We start from the raw sequence: 19,209 nt of genomic DNA, 5'->3' as shown, positions 1-19,209 counted from the left end.
CTCCAAGTCTTAGTTTGCCACTTGCAAACATTTTTTTAAACTTGAAATACTTCTGCCAGCTACTTGCGAGGCATAGTAAAAGTGAGGTGAATAGTAGGGCAAACTATGTTTAAGCAGTGGAGAAAATGGCTCCATTGTATTCAAGAAGACTGGTTTGCATTATTTATGCCACACTGTTTCGATGGTTTTTGCCAGAAACTGGACATACTTTTGGCTGTACTTTTTGGACATACTTACACTGTGTGGGTAATCAGTCCACAGAGGAGCAGTTTTGACCCGACTGCCTGTGACTGCACTCTTTGTCAAGAGAAGTAGAGAATGCATCCTCCCTCCCTGTGCTGTGGTTTCAATACAAACACAATCTGGTGTGCAAGCCGGGAGGGAGACGCAGCACACCCCAACCAGATCAGTAGGCAACTAAAGCCCAGTAAGTACCTTTAAGACTGATGTATTTCTTACGATCCTGCCCCTAAGAGAGGTAAATGGACAGTATAGACGAGTCCTTAGGTTACAGAAAATATTCTAGTCCTTTTCCTCCTAACTCCCAGGGCATCTCTGCTCACCATAACGGCACTGGCATCATGGTGCTTGTCCAGCAATAGCCTATTGAGACTTGACTAGAATTCCAGTGCAATCCATTTCCTCTGCTTTATCATCTCTAACTTTTGTTCATTTTAAATCCGGAAAGAAAAAGAGGAAGCTGTTATTGTGCAAAAGCAAGTAATTTCAGCTTTGTTTAAGATTGTATGTTTGGATTTTTCTGAATAAAATATAGGAATATTTAGTGTATTTAAGGTTACATAACACGGTTTTATTCAAATTAAAAAAAAAAAGTTTCTGTTTCTGCCAAAATGCATTGATTTGGTAGAAGGAGAAAGTATTCCTGTGAGGTTTTTTATACAATAACTCGCAAATCCAAACTTGGTTGTGATCTCAAAAGAAGGCTTTCCATCTTTGCTTCAGGTCCCTACCTAACGTTTACAAGTAATTTTGGCCTATATCAAATCCCACTGCAATCAGTGGGAGCTGATATCAGTGGGAGGAACATCAGCCCCTAAAATGGGCATTAAAAACATCCAATTAGTTCTGATTCTTCCAGAGCATAAATTGTATAAATGAAACAGAAATGCTTTAAAATGAAAAATACTTGAATCTTCATGTTACAACCATTTCATAGTAAAGAGCTAGCTCTAGAGTCAGTTCATTAAATAGGATGATATGTAGGAGATGATGCTTAAGTAGAAAATCACATTGTACACTTCCTAGTTAAATCTTTAATCTAAATGATATAATACTCAGTCAATTGCCTCACTAGAGATGAATACAGGCATTTATTATCATTTAGACACTGTTCTACAAAAGTATTAATTTGGTCTTCAATCTTTTTTTAATTAGAAATTCAGGAGAGGAGGAGTACTTCTGCCTGGCCTTTAGGAAGAGAGCAAATGAATTCAGGTATAGCTTCTGCCATTACATCGACTGTTTTATTCATCAATTCTGAAATAATAATCTGAGAATATTTTCATCGCAATACATCATTACACTTACTACTGACAATATTTTCCCCCTTGTAATAGTAAAAAATGACAATATACTTAAGGAGCTGATCAGCACCCAGATGAAGTGCTTATATATTAATGTTCCCCATGTAGACTAAGACATGTCTTTGGAAATTTATCTCAGGTACCTTGGTTAACATATTTTTTTCCTTTTTATTTTCCTTATTTTATTTGTTCAGAAGGCAGATGGAGGATTTATTTTACCAAACATCAAGAAGAAACAAAACCAGACTTTGAAAAGTTGTCAGAAAATATATCCAAGTTGGTTATGGTTTTTTATGGAAGCAATGGCAAGTCAAATCCAGTTTCCATGGAAAACAAAGTGGAACATGAGGCTAAGAACCAAATAACATATGATGTAAATTAATATATAGATTTGTCTATATTTTTTTTCTTTGAGTTTCCTTTTAAAGAGAAATAATCATGTAGTGCTGTAAATATTGCAGATATTATTGTTTAAATATTCAAGAAAAGCAGAACTGAAATTTTAAGTTGCACACCAGATTTCATTTTTAATTTTTGACTTTCTCAAGTTCATGATGATCAAGCATATTCTTTTTTTTTGTCAATAAATAGCCATAGTTAATAATGCATACCAATTTAAATGGCATTAACATTAAGTATTCACATTTAGAAATCAGTGCAGTATGTAATTTGAATTTGATAGAATAATTACAATGAATGCCCCTAGAGCATAAAGTTAATATTTCTGTAAGTGCTTACAGTCAACCTGGTCCTGCTGCCTTTGAACTCAGTGGGACTTTTAGCACCAAGACTGATTGATGTAAATGGGGCTAGGTCCATGCTGACTGCTTTAGTGAAAATGTCCTCTCTTCCTGTAAATTAGCTATGCATATATCTATGTATCTCTGTTTGGATGCTAACTCATTGTTTTGTTGCTTCTTAGATACATTTACCATCTGATTTGGGAATGCTTTATAAAGTGAGACTTGGTCTCCAGAGTTTGGAAAACAGCATATCCCAGTTGTCTCTTCATCACTTTAAAATGCAGAACACATCAACTCTGGATACCTTTAGTCTCACCATAAATAAAACACTTCCCCTTTCTCTTAATGGAGACAGATGGATTGAATTCCCTATAGAGTGGCCATTAAAAGAAGCACTTTCTGGTAGGTATAAATCTACTTTAAAGCAGTAGAGTGGTCCAGGAGGTTAACACGTCCTAATATTACAATTGAAACCTTTATCAAAACAGAAAATTATATTTTCTTTATTTAATGATTCATAAGGTCTGGATAAGAATTTAAAATGTATGAAGGAAAATACTATCCACTCAGTTTAATTTCTGTACCATAAAGTGGGAAATGCAATATTAATTTGATTGCACAGAACCATTATTATATGCTACAAAGAACAGCAAGAAATATCCCTTTCTTGCAATATTGTAATATTTCTACTCTCCTTTGTTTAGTCCTCAGCTGCTCATATTACTGGCATTAACAACATGATTTTTTATAGCTCATTTACTATTAAGCAATTCCGTTTGTTTGCACATGCCAAACAAAGATTCTCAGTAAAAAACAGCTCAAAACTACATATAAGCGTCAGCTTTATTACCTTTATACACTCCGAATATACATGCCTGTTAAAATTAGCTCAACAATTGTCTTACCTATGTCACCTTTGTTAAGCAAAATAAAAGAAACCCTTTCACTAAAATCCACCATATCTTCCATATTCTTCTAATGTGATGCTTACTGAATGCTGCCATATGACAGAACAATTTTCAGTTTAATAAACAGACCAAATAACGATACTTAATATTCAAATCATTTGTGCATGAGTTTTATGAAGAAAACAAATTAGTTAACTGGGTAAAGAGTAAATCAGTTTATTCAAAGTGAGCTGAAATAGGTGTTAAATGAGCTACCCCAATATACTTTGGATTGGAATTTAAGGCCCAGTTTCAGTGAGGTGTTTGCGTGTGTCTAAACGTAAGCATACAAGTAATCTCAGTAGAATTAACAGGGGTTGAGGGGTTTATTGCATATTTTGGCTGCAACTGAAAATTTAAATTTTGTATTTAGGCTTTATATTTTATATTGCTTAAAGCTGTGATTTTCACTTGAAGACTTCCACAGTATGGGTACAGAACAGGGCTTAATGGCTTTCATCTCCTACACACAAGATTGAAACAAAAAGGACCTTCAGATTAACATAAAGCACATGAGTGTGTTCTTTGCAAAAGACTGATTGTTGTCACATGCAGAAGTATTTAGGTTATGTGCACAAACACACAGAAATGGTGAGAGAAAGATGCAGCATGGATGACAAATGGGCAGTGAGAGTGGAACCCTTGTGACCTTGGTTCTGACTCTGGCTCTGTCACTGACCTTTTGGTTGAAAAAATCACTTCCCCACTCTTTGCCTTTCTTTTTTTTTTTTTGGTAATATTTTCCTTCTGTGTAAAATTCTTTGAGATCAAGAGATAGAAAATTACAAAAAAAGAATAGGTATTATATTACCTATGTGTTTACGTAAAAGAGGTATTTTGTTTGTTCATCTCTATTGCATTTATGTTTTTTCCACATGTGCTTTAGAAGTCTTCAAGTAGGGATTTGTAACCACAGTGAAGCAAAAAACTAGAACAGTGAAGAAACATATTCCCCCAAATCTTTGCCATTTTATGTCCAAGAGGGCTTTAAGCAGCTCCACAGCAGGTGGCACACGTGGATTTCAAAGAGAACCTTTACACACAAACTTACTTGCAATTTATGGTGCAAACCAGATCTACTTTTCTGCCAGCTTTATAAATCTAATTTATTTTCTCCATGGTTTTCTTTTTCTCAGCTAAAAGCAAAACCAGTATTGTGTTAATTGGAATGAAAAGCAGCTGATCATAATCACCTTAACCAGAAGACATGTGCTGTTAAATTTCAGATACTGCTCTGTCGATCATAGAGTGCCTTAGTATTTCATCTCTTGGTTATCTTTTCCTTTTTTTATTTTGTACTTGGGATTGTGATGAAGCATATGCTAATGGCTAATTGAAACCATCAAAACACAGCTGATAAAATACAATGCAGACCCTTGAGATCTGGCTGTGCACACATATGCCTTTGAGTGTATCAACAGGGAGAGGCCTCCAGCTGAGTATATATATAAACAGTTTCTCTTCACTGTACCTTCCCTTAAGATGCTTACACCTCAGGAATCCCCAGGGATGAAATGGTGCTCTCTGTCACATACAGGGCTGTACAGAAGGTGAATTTTGTGCTACTGAAGCTTTTAAGGCAAAACAATTAAACAGTGAAAAGGTGAAATAAAAATGTATTATGCTACTTTCAAGTAGCTGATTATTTCCACAAAGTTAACACAGAGCCATAATTCACACTGAGATTACGAAATCATTAAAATTTTATAAAATTAATGGAGTTGTAAGATTGATATATGTTATCCTTATTGATGTATCTTCTTTTCAGATATTTCTTTCATCTTTCCTCTCTCCAATTTATTCAGTAGACTGCAGAGATAAAAACTTACTTGCCCACATTTGCCCTATGATGGTCTGATCCCACTACCTGAACAAAGACCATCATTTAAGCATTTTAGCCCTCTTCCCTTGCCTACATTAGGATTGATCCCGGATCTTTTTCATTGTTTGCCGCATCTGGTACTACTGACAGCTCTGCCTGCCACATGCAGATGCTACAGGACTGTTATCTGGTTAGTGAGGGCACTGACTGCGCTGGGGTCATGCTCAACTCCTGTCTTGTCCACCCTCATGGGGCAGGCCCACTCTTGTTGCTCTCTGACATAGCGATCCAAGAAACAAACCTTCCAAATGCAATCCTTTCACTCTTGTTTTGGGCTGGTCCAGCCTCACTTCTCAAGTTTCAGATCTAGAAGACTGTGGCAAAACAGAGGTCAAGTAAAATAAAAAAAGAACAGTTAGAAAATCAGAGTTATAGCCAAAAATAGCACTGCACAGGTTTCTTTGTTCTGAGTAGTGACCCACCCACTGCATTGCATCCCTGACCAAATATATTGTTTCCCCTCCTGATTCTTCACCTTGGTTGTAACACCACCCACCATATTCCATACAGTCCTTGTATTTACTCTTTTCTCTTTTATCTTATCATGCCATGATTTGTTGTTCCTTACGCAGCATCGATTTTTGATTTCCATTTTAAACTTAGCTGTATCCTGTACCACTTAGGCTTTTACTAAGTTTTACCTTTATAGGTAAAACTAAATACCTTTTTGGCACTATGGATTTCTTTCCATGCACCTGCTCAGCTGCAGTAGGCATGCAACAAGGGTCTGTTCTCTCTCCTCTGTTGCTGATGCTGGGGAAACAGGCAAGGCCCATAGAACAGAGCTGGTTCTTGTACTGAACTCAGTATTTTAGATGATCATTAGATCTGAAAGCTGATAGTAACAGCTTGTTATCTGCTTTACCTGGACTTTGTCATCTTCCAAAGGACGCAAGTAATCTGTTTATACATCCAGTATGGGATAAGTGTCCGACTGATCTAAGCTCTGAACCACATTCTACAGAAGTCTTCTGCAAGGTCAGGATTCATCCCCTTCTACCAGAGTGTCTACAGGAATAAAAAGGAGATGATAGGTAGATGATTAAAAGAGGCAAATATTCATAACTGTCACATCATTTGGTTCTATGAGTAAAATGAATACAAACAGATGCTCTGTGTATGCATTTACTTTTAAAGGTGTTCAGGTGTTGTCATCTTGTCTTCAATTAAATAACTATAACTATTGCATAAATCACAAACAGCGCAAATTCATGGGTGACAACTTCAGCTGAGATAGACTTGTCTTCTTGAGCTCCCTCTATAGTCAGTGGATGTGGTCCATCGTAGTGAAGTTCAAAGCAGCAGCTTAGGTGCTCTGAATCACACAAGAGGAGCTTCTCTCTCCATCTCTTAGATGATGAAGTCTGAAGGACTTGTCTCCCTAGCTAAAGTTTTAGTCTTTGTAAAGATCCCAAAAGTGATTGATGATTCTCAGCCTTATTTGTATTCTATCTATTAGGCATTTGCCATTAAAAAAAAAGGCAACTGACTGTGGTAATTTTTCCATAATATGCTACTGTTACAAACAGCATAAAGCATAGGCACGTTTTTCTCTAATTTAATGTAAAGTTGTCAGCATCACCAGTGTTTATAGTTACAGGACAAAATCAAGGCAAAATTGAAAAAAAATTGAATTTTACTGTAATTTTCAAGTGTTTGAATTTTTAATTATGTCTAACTGCATATTGCTATGTTGTCAAATAGCTGTGCAAGGTTGTAGCACAGTCTTAACAAGATCTCTTTCTGCTTGATATTGCAGTGGTTACATATCACCTAACAGTATTTTCTAGAAATATTTTGAGTGAGAGAAATTTAGTGCATATGACTGCGTGTATATATGGCACTTACGGTGACACAGGGGACAGATCCCTTCTCTGGTCATTGCAGAATGTCCACCAGGAAGAGGACAATGAGGTACTTTGTCTTAAAGTACTTTAAAATTTATCCTTTAATCCATTTTTGTACTTCTTATATATTATTTTCAAACCTTCCTATATAATTAAGGAATATAGTTTAAGATTGCAATACTGAATAATTTTATTTTAGTCATTTCTAGTTATCGTGGATGCTGTTGAATTGGGAGAACTGGACAAAGTTGTTCTTTTGATCAGTAGTAAAACAGGTAAAGTTCTTTTGCTGCTATCTAAAGTCAGTGATGTGAATCACACAGCTAGCCTCCTGTTAAAGGCAATGAAATCACTGCCAGAGTTAAATCCTGATTAATTTATTTGGTTATTTTTGCTAAAAGGTAATATTTTATAAAGCAAAATCCTACATTTTGACACATTAAAATCCTTGGATCTAAAGGCTATATCATTATTGTATCAAGAAAGTAAACTATTCCTTTCCATACAAGAAAGAAAAAAAGAAAATTAAGAGGAGTAATTGTATTCTGCGATTAATACGTGATCTATTAATAAGTAATCTAGGAGAATAATTATCACTCATGTAAGAAACTGGTTTTGTTTAATTGTCTGTGATTGAGTTACTTTCACTGTTTTCCCCACCTGTTCTGTTTTCTCCCTGTGACATTCGGAGGGGATCTTACCCCTATTAGGCAATCAGCAGTTTTGTCACTGAATTTCATTAAAATTGTCATAAATTTAACATCTCTTTGCCTCATCTGTAGGATGACTATCATGCTACTAAGGAATATTCAAAGAATTAATTGTAAATTTTTTTGAAGCCCTTTAATGAAATTTGCTATATAATTGCAAATCGTTACTTACTATGTGTTACAGTTGACCATTTTCAGACATTTTTCTAGGAAAACAAGGGTTCTATGTTTGCAGTTTGTCTTTTTTTTTTGCCCATCTTTTGACTCCTCATAATAACCTTTTAGACTCACCACCCAATTTTAACCAAATCTGTAAAACATATATAGATGTCAAAGACATTTGGACAGTAAGTGGGTATGTACTGGTTGGCTGGTCAATACATCTTGCGCCACAGCACTGTCTGCCTCAGTCCCTGGGGGTTTCAGAGGGGGCAAGGTGTGGAGCTGCAGTTACTATGGAGGGGAAGGGAAGGAGGGGGACAGCCCCGCCATGCTGCTGTTGGGGAACAAGGCATATAGCTCACTACTTTTGTTTCCCACATCTTCAGTTGTGCAAGCTAACTACAGCCATCTGTCTGACTGACAATCATTGAATATGGCAATTGCATGTTGCCAAAGGGCACCATGCATGACAGGCAAGATTTTTCCAGTCAGGTTTGAAAACATGATTCACAAAGGAGGGACTTTGGGGCTCATTGGCTCTGTGTGTGTCATGAAGAGAGGACTGGGCAGATGTAGAATACATTTCTTCCAAAGGAGTTACTTAGATGATAAAGCACTTTAGATGAGTAAGGGTGTCCATAGTGTATCTAGACTTGTTTGGACTGAGACTAGTTTGGACCAAGACTTTGAACCCAAAATCCCCAAACACAAAAGCTCTTTAGTGTATAAAGTCAGATGTACCCTGCAGGACTGGTCAGCCCAGGCAGACTGTTGCTCTAATGCATTTATGCTTCTTCCAGTATCTGAGCAGGTTTTTAAGATCAGATGGTTCGAAATCCCTTCCTGAAGCTTCTGACTCTTTCCATGCACTGTCTGGGCAGGTTGTGAGTGCAACACAATGTCCTGGATTCCTCCCCAGGAGCCTGAGCCTATTAACTTAGACTCCTATTGATACAATTAAAGGGACTTGGACAGTAGTAGAAGACTACTAGAAGTAGGATGCAGTTTGCTGAACAGGGACATATAATAGAAAAGAAGGGAAAATGAGTAATCTTTATGACTAACTAGTGGCAAGGGATTCAGGTCAATGTCACAGACGGCATGTAGCTGAAGCCCCCAGCAGAAAATTCAAAAGGAAGTGTAAGTCAGAGAGCAATCTTTCTCAAACAGCAGAGGTATACAGTAAGTTGCTGAACTTCCTTCATACCTGCCATCTCATGAGATCCTCTTTGTGCTGCATGTGGAATGGAGCTCCAGTCCTCTTGGCAAACAGTCATTGAGGAGGAAGCACCAGATACATATTTCTGCTCTTCCTCCTCAAATGTGCCTGCCTGAGTCAGGCTGAATCTTTTCTGCATGCCTGTCCAAGGACGGTGACGACAACATTCCTTTGCTTCACTAAGACAAAGGAAATGCTTACTTCTAAATTTCTAAGTTAAGGTTCCAAATAGGAACAAAATAAGGAATGTTATGATGATTCCAGGTTTTTTAAATAAGTCAATTATTAGTATTCATAAATGAATTAATAAATGATGTTTTAATACAGTAGGAATGACACCATTATACCAACAACAGACTCCACCTAATTTCTTGACATGCAGTACAACATTTGCACTATACTTTATTTCCTTCTTTGTAGACTGCAAACTGGACATTAAAAAATTGCATTTGAAAGAAGCTGTAAAGGAGCATCCTATCTATGTATTTGAAGTGAATGAGTAAGTATATTATGTAAAGCGAGTAATTTTTTAGTCATTTAATAGTATAATAGTTGAAAACACTGAGCGGGCATTGAATTAAAAGGACTCTCACATATTTTTAACATAAGTCCATCTTTAACTGTCCCACATAAATTCATACGATTGCTTTGATTTAGCATATGATTTACTTACCACAAAATCTTACACGGTTTTGTTTTTCAGAGCATTTTCTGTGGGTGCAAATAAGACAGAAATACAGAGAGAAATCCCTGTATCTTTTGTTATTAGAGAGGACACACAAAAGAATGACATAGATAACAACTTACATAAAGATGGAAGTCAAGCAAGAAATCTGACAGACTATACTATTAAAGTATACACAGGTGACAAAAGGGGAGCAGGGACTGATGCCAATGTGCATATTATTTTATTTGGGAATGAGGACAAATCTGAGGTATTTCAACTCTCTCGGTCACTGGAGCATCAAGACCCCTTTGAAAGAGGAAAGGTGAGTACATAGATTTTATATGATGTGTCCGTTTCTGGACTGGGAAAGCGAACTTTATATCTATGCAAGATCTTTATGGAACTTAAGGCATTTATCCCGTTTTCCACATCACTAGATGAGATATCGTCTCAGCTATCTCTGTGTTTCACCTTTTCACCAGAGTAACCAAGGGACATTTTAATTCTATCATATCTAGCTGACTCTATTACTGTTCTGTGTCTTAGTCCCAAACAAATCATTGTACCCTGCTGGAGAAGGTACAGCAAAGGGCTACAAAGATGATTAGGGGACTGAAACATCTTTCTTATGAGGAAAGGCTGAGGGATTTGGGTCTTTTTAGTCTGGAGAAGAGAAGACTGAGGGGGGCATCTTATTAATGCTTAGAAATACTGAAGGGGTGGGTGCCAGGAGGATGGGGCCAGTCTTTTTTCAGTGGTGCCCAGTGACAGAACAAGAGGTAATAGGCACAAACTTGGTCATAGTAAGTTCCATCTAAACATGAGGAGGAAATTCTTTACTTTGTGGGTGGCACAGCACTGGAACAAGTTGCCCAGAGAGGTTGTGGAGTCTCCTTCTCTAGAGATATTCAAAACTCGGCTGGACGCATTCCTGTGCAATCTGTTCTAGGTGAACCTGCTCTGGCGGGGGGAGGTTGGACTAGATGATCTCCAGAGGTCCCTTCCAACCCCCATCATTCTGTGATTCTGTATTGCATCCACTCATCTGCCCAGTTATGCATTTCCTTGATCTGAAATGCACAACATGCATTGCTTATGCATGTGCATATACGTGCAATATCCCTTGCTGTTGCACAAACTTTGAATATTGTGCTTGAGAATACATCAGTTTTGTACATCCCATCATTTTACTTTGCCGTGGAAACTGATGCTGTGAGCCTCACTGCATGTATAAGCCTATAACCAGATAAAATGGAACCAGGCATATCAACCTGATTCTGATAGCCATTACGCTTAAAGCTATTCAGAGACCCCTAGTTCAGATACACATATTTGCATAAGAATTCTGATTCTCTGCATGTTGTCCTAGTATCTTAGCAGAACGTTCTCCTACTTTAATAAACATATTACTCTGGGAAAGGAATTGTTCCATTTGCTCACCACCTGTGCAATGGAGTATAATGATGGTTACCCTTACGTAGCAAGAAATAAATATATTTTCCGTATCTTTCTCCTGTGGATTTCTTGAAAGGTAATGACTAAATAATTAAAACTCCAGTTAAAATATCTTCCTTATGAGATCTACCTCATTATCTCCAGCAGTACTAAACAACTTTTTACTTGCAATTGGTCTGAGTTTCTTCAGCCAGGATGTCTGCGAATATCTTCTGAAAGATATTTACCCATGCGTTGTCTTCCATACTGAGGAGGCTAATAAATCTAGTTCCCTATAAGCACAAGGAGCAAGTAAGAAAGTGTCTTCAGTAGTACTTCCTTTTGCTTAGTACTACACAGGAGCTGCCACTGCTTTTTGAAAAAGAAGAGTAGATACATAGAAATCCTGTTAGCAATCCAGCTAAGTCAATGGGTAGCCAGTGATGTCAAATGTCTTATGAAAAAAGGATCTCATTTTTGAAAAATCTGTAATATGAAACAAGGTAATATTTTAAATTAAAATATATAATATTTGAGAGAGATAATGGTACATGTAGTAAAAGCCTTTATCTTTTATGCTCTTGAGTGTATATTTATGTATCATATACTGAAAACATTTTAGAAGTCTATATCAGTTAAGAATTCATAAGAGAGCAAAAATATTTTTCTGGTATATGAAAGTCAGGAAAGAGGTAAGGATTGTCCTACTATAAGTTGAAAAGTGAATCTTTCATGTTTAAACTGAGACCTATTAGGAGAGGATCTATACCACAGATCTTCAGTAAGGAAAATAAACCACATCAGGTGTCAGCCACCTATTTTGAATTGGTATTATTACATTTAAATTAGTCTCAGAATTGACCTAAACAAATGTATAAGTTTCCAGACATTGGTATATTATTTTTAATAATCGTATTTTAATATTAAAGGTTGATACATTCAAGATTAAGACAAAAAAATTAGGAAGCCTCCATTCAATTGAAATTGGTCACGATGGGAAAGGATTTGGTGAGTGTACTGCATGTGTTCAATAGCCTTGTAAAAATCTTCTGCTTAAAGATTTGCCTGACATTTGGAAAGGTTTTTGAAGTCATGCTACTGCTATAGCTAGCTAACGCAAACCTGTATACAAATAAGGTCAGTTTGACTGCTCTTGCTTACACCCCCTCTGTCTCTGTCACATTTCCCTTGACTTTACCTTGATTTTTTTTTTTCTAAGAGAGATCTAGTTAGCATAAACCTCAGAAGGTTTTATCCTTCAAACATTGCTCAGCCAAAACTCCTATTAGATGCCTTAAATAACATAGGGTTGAATTTTCAAACTGCAGGCTAAACTTTCCATTCTTTGAACATTATCTAAGAAATGTTTGGGCAAGTTTGGGACTCTGGTCAAAGCATGCTGTAGCTCCCTCTGACACACATACGGCTTTTCTTCTTGTGAAAGGTAACCTATGAGGAGAACACTAGTGTGCACCAGGTCTTGCCCTGATGCTAAGTTAGGATGTGGCTACAGTATATACTCACACATGATGATGGAAACTGTTTCTATGGACAGTGTATTACATGTAATTGCTAAAACCTGAATTTTACAAAAAAATAAGATGGGAGTCTAGGGCATATAATATTTTGAGATTACATTTAGTGGTGCTAAAAAAACCTAGAGATATACAAATATATAAACGGAAGTTGCAGGCAATGTACAGCTTGACTCAAAAAGGTCTGATTGTATTGGGATTTTCTAGTCAGGTGAATTGTGCTTAACCTGTCTGAAAGAAATAGGTTTCGGTTTAACAAAACCTGATTTATCTAAGTGCATGCGCCACTAAGAGGTGACAAGGGTTTATCATATCTAGGATGAACCAAGCAGAAGTCTGCAAAGAGCCGTTCCTATTCAGGCAAAAGTTGAACAGTTGTTTATCTAACTACCCCGTCATGTTGTACATGTGATGGCATTGGAAACTCAAAAAGAAAAAACACCAAACCTGTTGAAATACCTATAATAAATAAAATCCTCCTGCTGACTTTCATCTCATTCATGTTAGCTGCTGTACATGCACACAATTTAACTTAGAACTGATCTGGGAAGGGAATGCCACACCGGCAGACTTTTAGCGCTCTGAGAAGTCTGCAGGGGAAATACAGGTTGAACTTGTATTTCCTGGGTCCCAAACTGTCAACAACATGATCATATTTCCTCTCTGTGTCCTGATCAACATCACTTAGTTGTTAAAAATGCCTTCCTAGCACAGCTGGTATGTGTTGATTCGTCTTACATCCATGACTACCTTCCTCTAAATTTTTCTCTGAAATTATCTCCAAGTGTCTTTTGTCACATCAGCTGTATTCCGCAGAAGCATCCTCAAATGTAATACCTCTTTGAAATGTTTCATCTCTTTGCTAATCTTTCCTAGCAGTCTCTAGATTTCTCCACACCTGGAGATTTCAGTGAGGTCTGTTGGAGTTTTGTCAATAAAGGATAAAACATTAGATTTTAAACTTTTCAAGAGAGCAAACATGCCTTTATATTAGTTTGTAAAGTGCCGTGCAAATTTGAGAGACTGTAAATTTTTATTGCTGATAATCTTGACTCTGAATTACAGGTATTTCATGAAAGGTCATATATTCCAAGTAGAGTCTATGATATATTAAACCATTCACAAGATTTCATTAAAGGAGTTCAAAAGTACTTCACAATATCAATAAATGATTCTTGTGAACTGAAGATGAAAAATGTTGACACCTTTATGGCGTAGTTATACTAGCTAATTGTTTGAAAATATCCATGAGAAGTGAGAAACGTCACTATGCCTTTATGTTTTATCTAAATTGCTGTAATTTGCAAATATTTTTACATTACATTTTTATCCTACTTACAAATATTTTCATTGGTTTTAGCCTACTTAGTACTTTGTCCAAATATTTGAAAACCAAAATAATTCATTAGAATATAGTATTTTATCTCTAGGACATGCAAAGAATACCAAAAGATTTTCAGCTACTAGCAGTATGATCCTAATTGGTTTTTAAATGTTGTCATTAAGTATTTGCATTGGCAAACATGACTAAAGATGCCAGCACAAACATTGTATTTCTATAATAAAGTTTTATTTTAAAAATCTTCATATTTTAACATTCTGTGAAATAAAATTCTATAGCACAATAATGAAGGTACTTTTCACACAGCAAAACAGGAGATTATAGCAGATATCAAATACATTCTTAAAGCTAAAACAGATATGAGTGTTGACCTAAATGGAAATGCTAATTCTGAATCACTACTACTGAAGAAGTATGGATATAAGCAACATTCAGATTCACCACTTGGTTTATATAAATATAAATATATTAATTAGAAAGGAGTAATAGAATTTCTGTTTTCTTATTTTTTAAGGGCTTGGGTTATCATTAAAGAAATTACATGTATTTATAAAGTTTATCTGTTTTTATTGTTTGGTGGACACTGAAAATCAAAGCCCACCGGGTTGTACTTCAGAGTACCAAAAAGGGCAAAATGTGATTTCAAGAATGTATTCAGTATTACCAAGCACTCTGTTTCATTTATTTTACTGCCTGTTCTGTTCAATGTGCAAAAACGAGTTGTAATAAAAATCTTCCTTTATATTTTCTGTCAAAAACATCAAAGACCTTCTCTGTAAAATTGAGAGACGTTGGTAGTAATTTGAATTATCTACATTTCAGTTCTATTATTGATGTTGAATACATTTGGAAGTACTGAACCACACAGGGTTTGGAAGTGAAATCAGAGACCTTTCTTATGCTTTATTTGTGTTTTGGTTATATTAAATTTGCTCTTTTGTTCCTTCTACAGCAAGTGGCTGGTTTCTGGAAAAAGTAGAAATCACAGATGCATCTAGGAATTCAGTGTATTGCTTCAACTGTAACAGGTCAGTAGATCAGTTCATCATCACTCTGTAGGTGCTGTTTTCTTTTTAATAAGACTTAGTAGTGGTCTCTTTAGTCTCTAGTTGTTTCTCTTCTGGTTTCCTAAAACAGCAAAAATTTTTTAATCATGCTGTGTTCCTGTCAGTCCATCCCCAGAAACTTTTGAACCGTTCGGCCAATTTCAAACTAATTTTTCAGAAGAGTATTTGGAGGAAGACACTATATTTTTCCAAGTTATTAAAACTGGATGACTGTAGGAGGGTGAGACACAGTTTAGTGCCTTTGCCAAGAGAAGATATTAGTATGCCATTTTCAAGAGGTAGAAGCTGTCTGGTGAACCATTACACAAGTATTAGTGCATATGCAGCTCTGACAAGCGTATCATGGGTATGCAAACAGGCATGGGAGGGAATCAGAAATATGGGATGGTGGGAAGAGGGTAGGATATGGCAGTATAGATACAAACCTGGAGAAAAAGTAGTGTTTTTTTATTTTATTGTGTCAAAGCAACATTAAAATCCTTCTGTTTCAACGTCTGCTTAGTATGGGTCTAAGATATATTCAGCAAATGGGGTAAAGATAAAAGAAACCTTTTTACAATGTAATGTAAGAGGATAATGATCTAAATTTAGACATTTATTTGGATAAAGTGGTGCTGAGGTAAAGGGCTTCTAATGTACGAAAAAAGATCCACTTCAGTCTGCGTCAAGCTGAAGCAATGCACCTTCAGAAAGTGGAAATTAAATTGAAAGGTGTATTTGGAGTGACTGTTCACTACAGTATACAGTTTACAGCTTGAAGCATTTCAGAGTAAACAACAGAAGCAAACACATTCATGTCTTTCTAAGTGTAAAATAGGTTTACAATGCATCTGGAGAACAAACAAGTGTGAAAACTTGCAAGTTCCCTGTATCTAGAAAGAGGGATGCAGCCTAGTGGTCTGAAAACAGAAATGGTAGCCAAAAAGGTTTAATTTTATCTTTCCCTTAAAAGTTTCTGTAAACTTGACAATTCATGGAAGCCAAATCCCAATCCTGAACCCAAAAAAGCAACATTTTTCCAACATTAAACTTCCCTTCATTAAACTTCTTCTAAACACATGCTCAGGTACTATCTAATCTTCTAGATACCTAAATTTAGGTTAGTGGGCATGAGCAAAAATCCTTAGACCACAATATCACTCAGATGCGCAACACAATCCATGATTTTTAGTTGATGTCACTCCACCTCTTTTGCTTGTAAGAGTTCTCAGACAGAGGAAGATTCTTGAAAAAGATAGCTTGCAACAAACATTTTTTCCCAGAGGTTGTTTTTTTCCCAATCTTCTTTAAAGCCTTATGGTAAAAACACAAAGCTATGTAAGAGGCCCATTTGGAGCAAGAACTTAAATCACATCGTTGATGTGGGGGAGTGACTGACACAGATTGATTCTACAGACTGCTGACTAGGACATTTAACTGGGATTTTGGTGGGTTAGAGTCATGTCCTTACCTTAATGTGTACCTACTTACTCAAAATAGAAGAATTTCAGTAGAAGAGATTAGAAGGTTCACCCCAGAGTATTCAGTGACACAGAGGCTATGGGGCACTCCTCAGATACAGGAAACTGTAAGTTCATGTCCCTGTTCCAGCTCAGACATGGAGCTTCTCATCTCATAGCCTGCTGCGTAAATGGGGAATGAATGAGTTCATTCTCTCACAAAGAAAAGACTCACACAGAATCACAGAATCAGTACGGTTGGAAAAGACCTGTAAGATCATCGAGTCCAACCTGGGAGAGAAAAAAAAAAAAAAAAAAAACAAAAAAAAACCACACAACATCAAAAAACCCACAAAAGAAAAGAAAGAAAAAGAAAAAAAAAAAAAAACACAAAATCCACGCCACACAACAACAATAACAAGCCACAACCCACCCAACACCACACAGCACCATGTCCATCAAGCTACATCCCACAATGCCACATCCACACGCTCCTTGAATACCTCCAGGGAGGGTGACTCTACCACCTCCCTGGGCAGCCTATTCCAGTGTTTCACCACTCTCTCAGTGAAGAACTTTTTCCTAATGTCTAGCCTGAACCTCCCCTGTCGCAACTTGAGGCCATTTCCTCTAGTCCTGTCACTAGTCACTTGGGAGAAGAGACCAACACCCACCTCTCTGCAACCCCCTTTCAGGTAGTTGTAGAGAGCGATAAGGTCTCCCCTCAGCCTCCTCTTCTCCAGGCTAAACAACCCCAGCTCCCTCAGCCGCTCCTCATAAGACTTGTGTTCCAGACCCCTCACCAGCTTCGTCGCCCTTCTCTGGACACGCTCCAGCACCTCAATATCCTTCTTGTAGTGAGGGGCCCAAAACTGAACACAGTATTCGAGGTGCGGCCTCACCAGAGCCGAGTACAGAGGCACGATCACCTCCCTGCTCCTGCTGGCCACACCATTTCTGATACAAGCCAGGATGCCGTTGGCCTTCTTGGCCACCTGGGCACACTGCTGGCTCATATTCAGCCGGCTGTCGATCAACACCCCCAGGTCCTTTTCTGCAGGGGAACTTTCCAGCCACTCATCCCCAAGCCTGTAGCGTTGCCTGGGGTTGTTGTGGCCGAAGTGTAGAACCCGGCACTTGGCCTTATTGAACTTCATCCGGTTGGCCTCAGCCCATCGATCCAGCCTGTCCAGATCCCTCTGCAGAGCCTTCCTACCCCTAAGCAGATCAACACTCCCTCCCAACTTGGTGTCGTCTGCAAACTTGCTGAGGGAGCACTCTATCCCCTCATCCAGATCATCAATGAAGACATTAAACAAGACCGGTCCCAAAACTGAGCCCTGGGGGACTCCGCTTGTGACCGGCCGCCAGCTGGATTTCACCCCATTCACCACAACCCTCTGGGCTCGGCCATCCAGCCAGTTTTTTACCCAGCGAAGAGTGTACCTGTCTAAACCACAGGCCGCCAGCTTCTCTAGGAGAATACTGTGGGGAACAGTGTCAAAGGCTTTGCTGAAGTCCAGGTAGACAACATCAACAGCCTTCCCCTCATCCACTAGGCGGGTCACCTGGTCATAGAAGGAGATCAGGTTGGTCAAGCAGGACCTGCCTTTCATGAACCCGTGCTGGCTTGGCCTGATCCCTTGGGTAACCTGCACGTGTCCCGTGAGCGCCCTCAAGATGAGCCTCTCCATAACCTTCCCCGGCACCGAGGTCAGGCTGACAGGCCTGTAGTTCCCCGGATTCTCCTCTGATACAAATGCTGTTTCTAAAAGATATTCATCACTGAGAAACCTGAAAGGAGGTGGGCATCCTTCACAAACTAATCTAAATGCCTGTTGTATAGCTTACATGTCACACCTTTCCTTCACTCTGGAACTTCCACGAGCAATTTTATCTGCCAAAATTAGTTGTGTTTCAGCCTGGAACTGTTTAGCTTCAGCCGTATCTCCCAGCTGTTCAATGGTGCAACTTCAGATGTGAGCTACATTAACACTATACTGGCTGGGAATCCCTCCCATACTAGCTTCTTAGTAGACATCACATCAGGTAGTCTGTTATAAGCCTTGCAAAAGTGTTAGAAGCTTTTTAACTCTCTTTTGATTTAGTATCATTGCCTCCTTGGTTCCAGTTAACATCAATCTACCCGAGCTTTGGACTCAGGCCTATTTCTCATGTAGTCAATAGTAAAACCTCCATAGGCTCTTACAGAGCAGGGATCAGGCCCACCATACAACTCAGTATTTTGTGAGCCAACAAGGAGATATGAGAAATAAACAGTCCCTGGAACAGAATACATGGACAATAACTTGCTATCACAGAAATTATCCTGATTTTATGCCACTCAATGAAACAATCTACTTGTCACCTATACAACCAACAAATAATGTATATTTCATAAATATATTTATTAAGTTTGTTACACTTTTAAATTATGCATATATGGATACTAAAAAGAGTCACTATTTTCTTCAGGTTGGTTACTGCTTCTGTATAAACCAATGTAAAAACTGTCCTAGAATTCCAAAGGCTCAGAAGCAGGCTCTCATGGATTGTCTGTTTGTTAAGTTTTGTAAGTGCTGTATCTCTGACAGGTTTTTGTGTTTTTCCCTTAAGGTGGCTTGCTGAGGATGAAAGTGATGGCCGCACCGTAGTGCAACTTTATCCATAG

The 19,209-nt window shown here is 37.8% G+C and overlaps 1 protein-coding gene across 1 annotated transcript in view; it reads left to right on the top strand.

Moving 5' to 3' along the window:
• Positions 1–19,209, top strand: part of LOC132316765 (lipoxygenase homology domain-containing protein 1-like) — a 151,967-nt gene extending 132,758 nt beyond the window's left edge. Inside the window, exons 35-44 of the mRNA XM_059815620.1 lie at positions 1,396–1,455; positions 1,739–1,917; positions 2,467–2,689; positions 6,876–7,030; positions 7,163–7,238; positions 9,475–9,553; positions 9,758–10,043; positions 12,085–12,163; positions 14,985–15,060; positions 19,155–19,209. Of these exons, the coding sequence (XP_059671603.1) occupies positions 1,396–1,455; positions 1,739–1,917; positions 2,467–2,689; positions 6,876–7,030; positions 7,163–7,238; positions 9,475–9,553; positions 9,758–10,043; positions 12,085–12,163; positions 14,985–15,060; positions 19,155–19,209 (1,268 nt within the window). The remainder of the gene's footprint in view (positions 1–1,395; positions 1,456–1,738; positions 1,918–2,466; positions 2,690–6,875; positions 7,031–7,162; positions 7,239–9,474; positions 9,554–9,757; positions 10,044–12,084; positions 12,164–14,984; positions 15,061–19,154) is intronic.

This window comes from Gavia stellata, chromosome 3, assembly GCF_030936135.1.
Source record: "Gavia stellata isolate bGavSte3 chromosome 3, bGavSte3.hap2, whole genome shotgun sequence".
Classification (NCBI taxonomy): Eukaryota; Metazoa; Chordata; class Aves; order Gaviiformes; family Gaviidae; genus Gavia; species Gavia stellata.
This window is presented reverse-complemented; position numbering and strand designations above follow the sequence as displayed.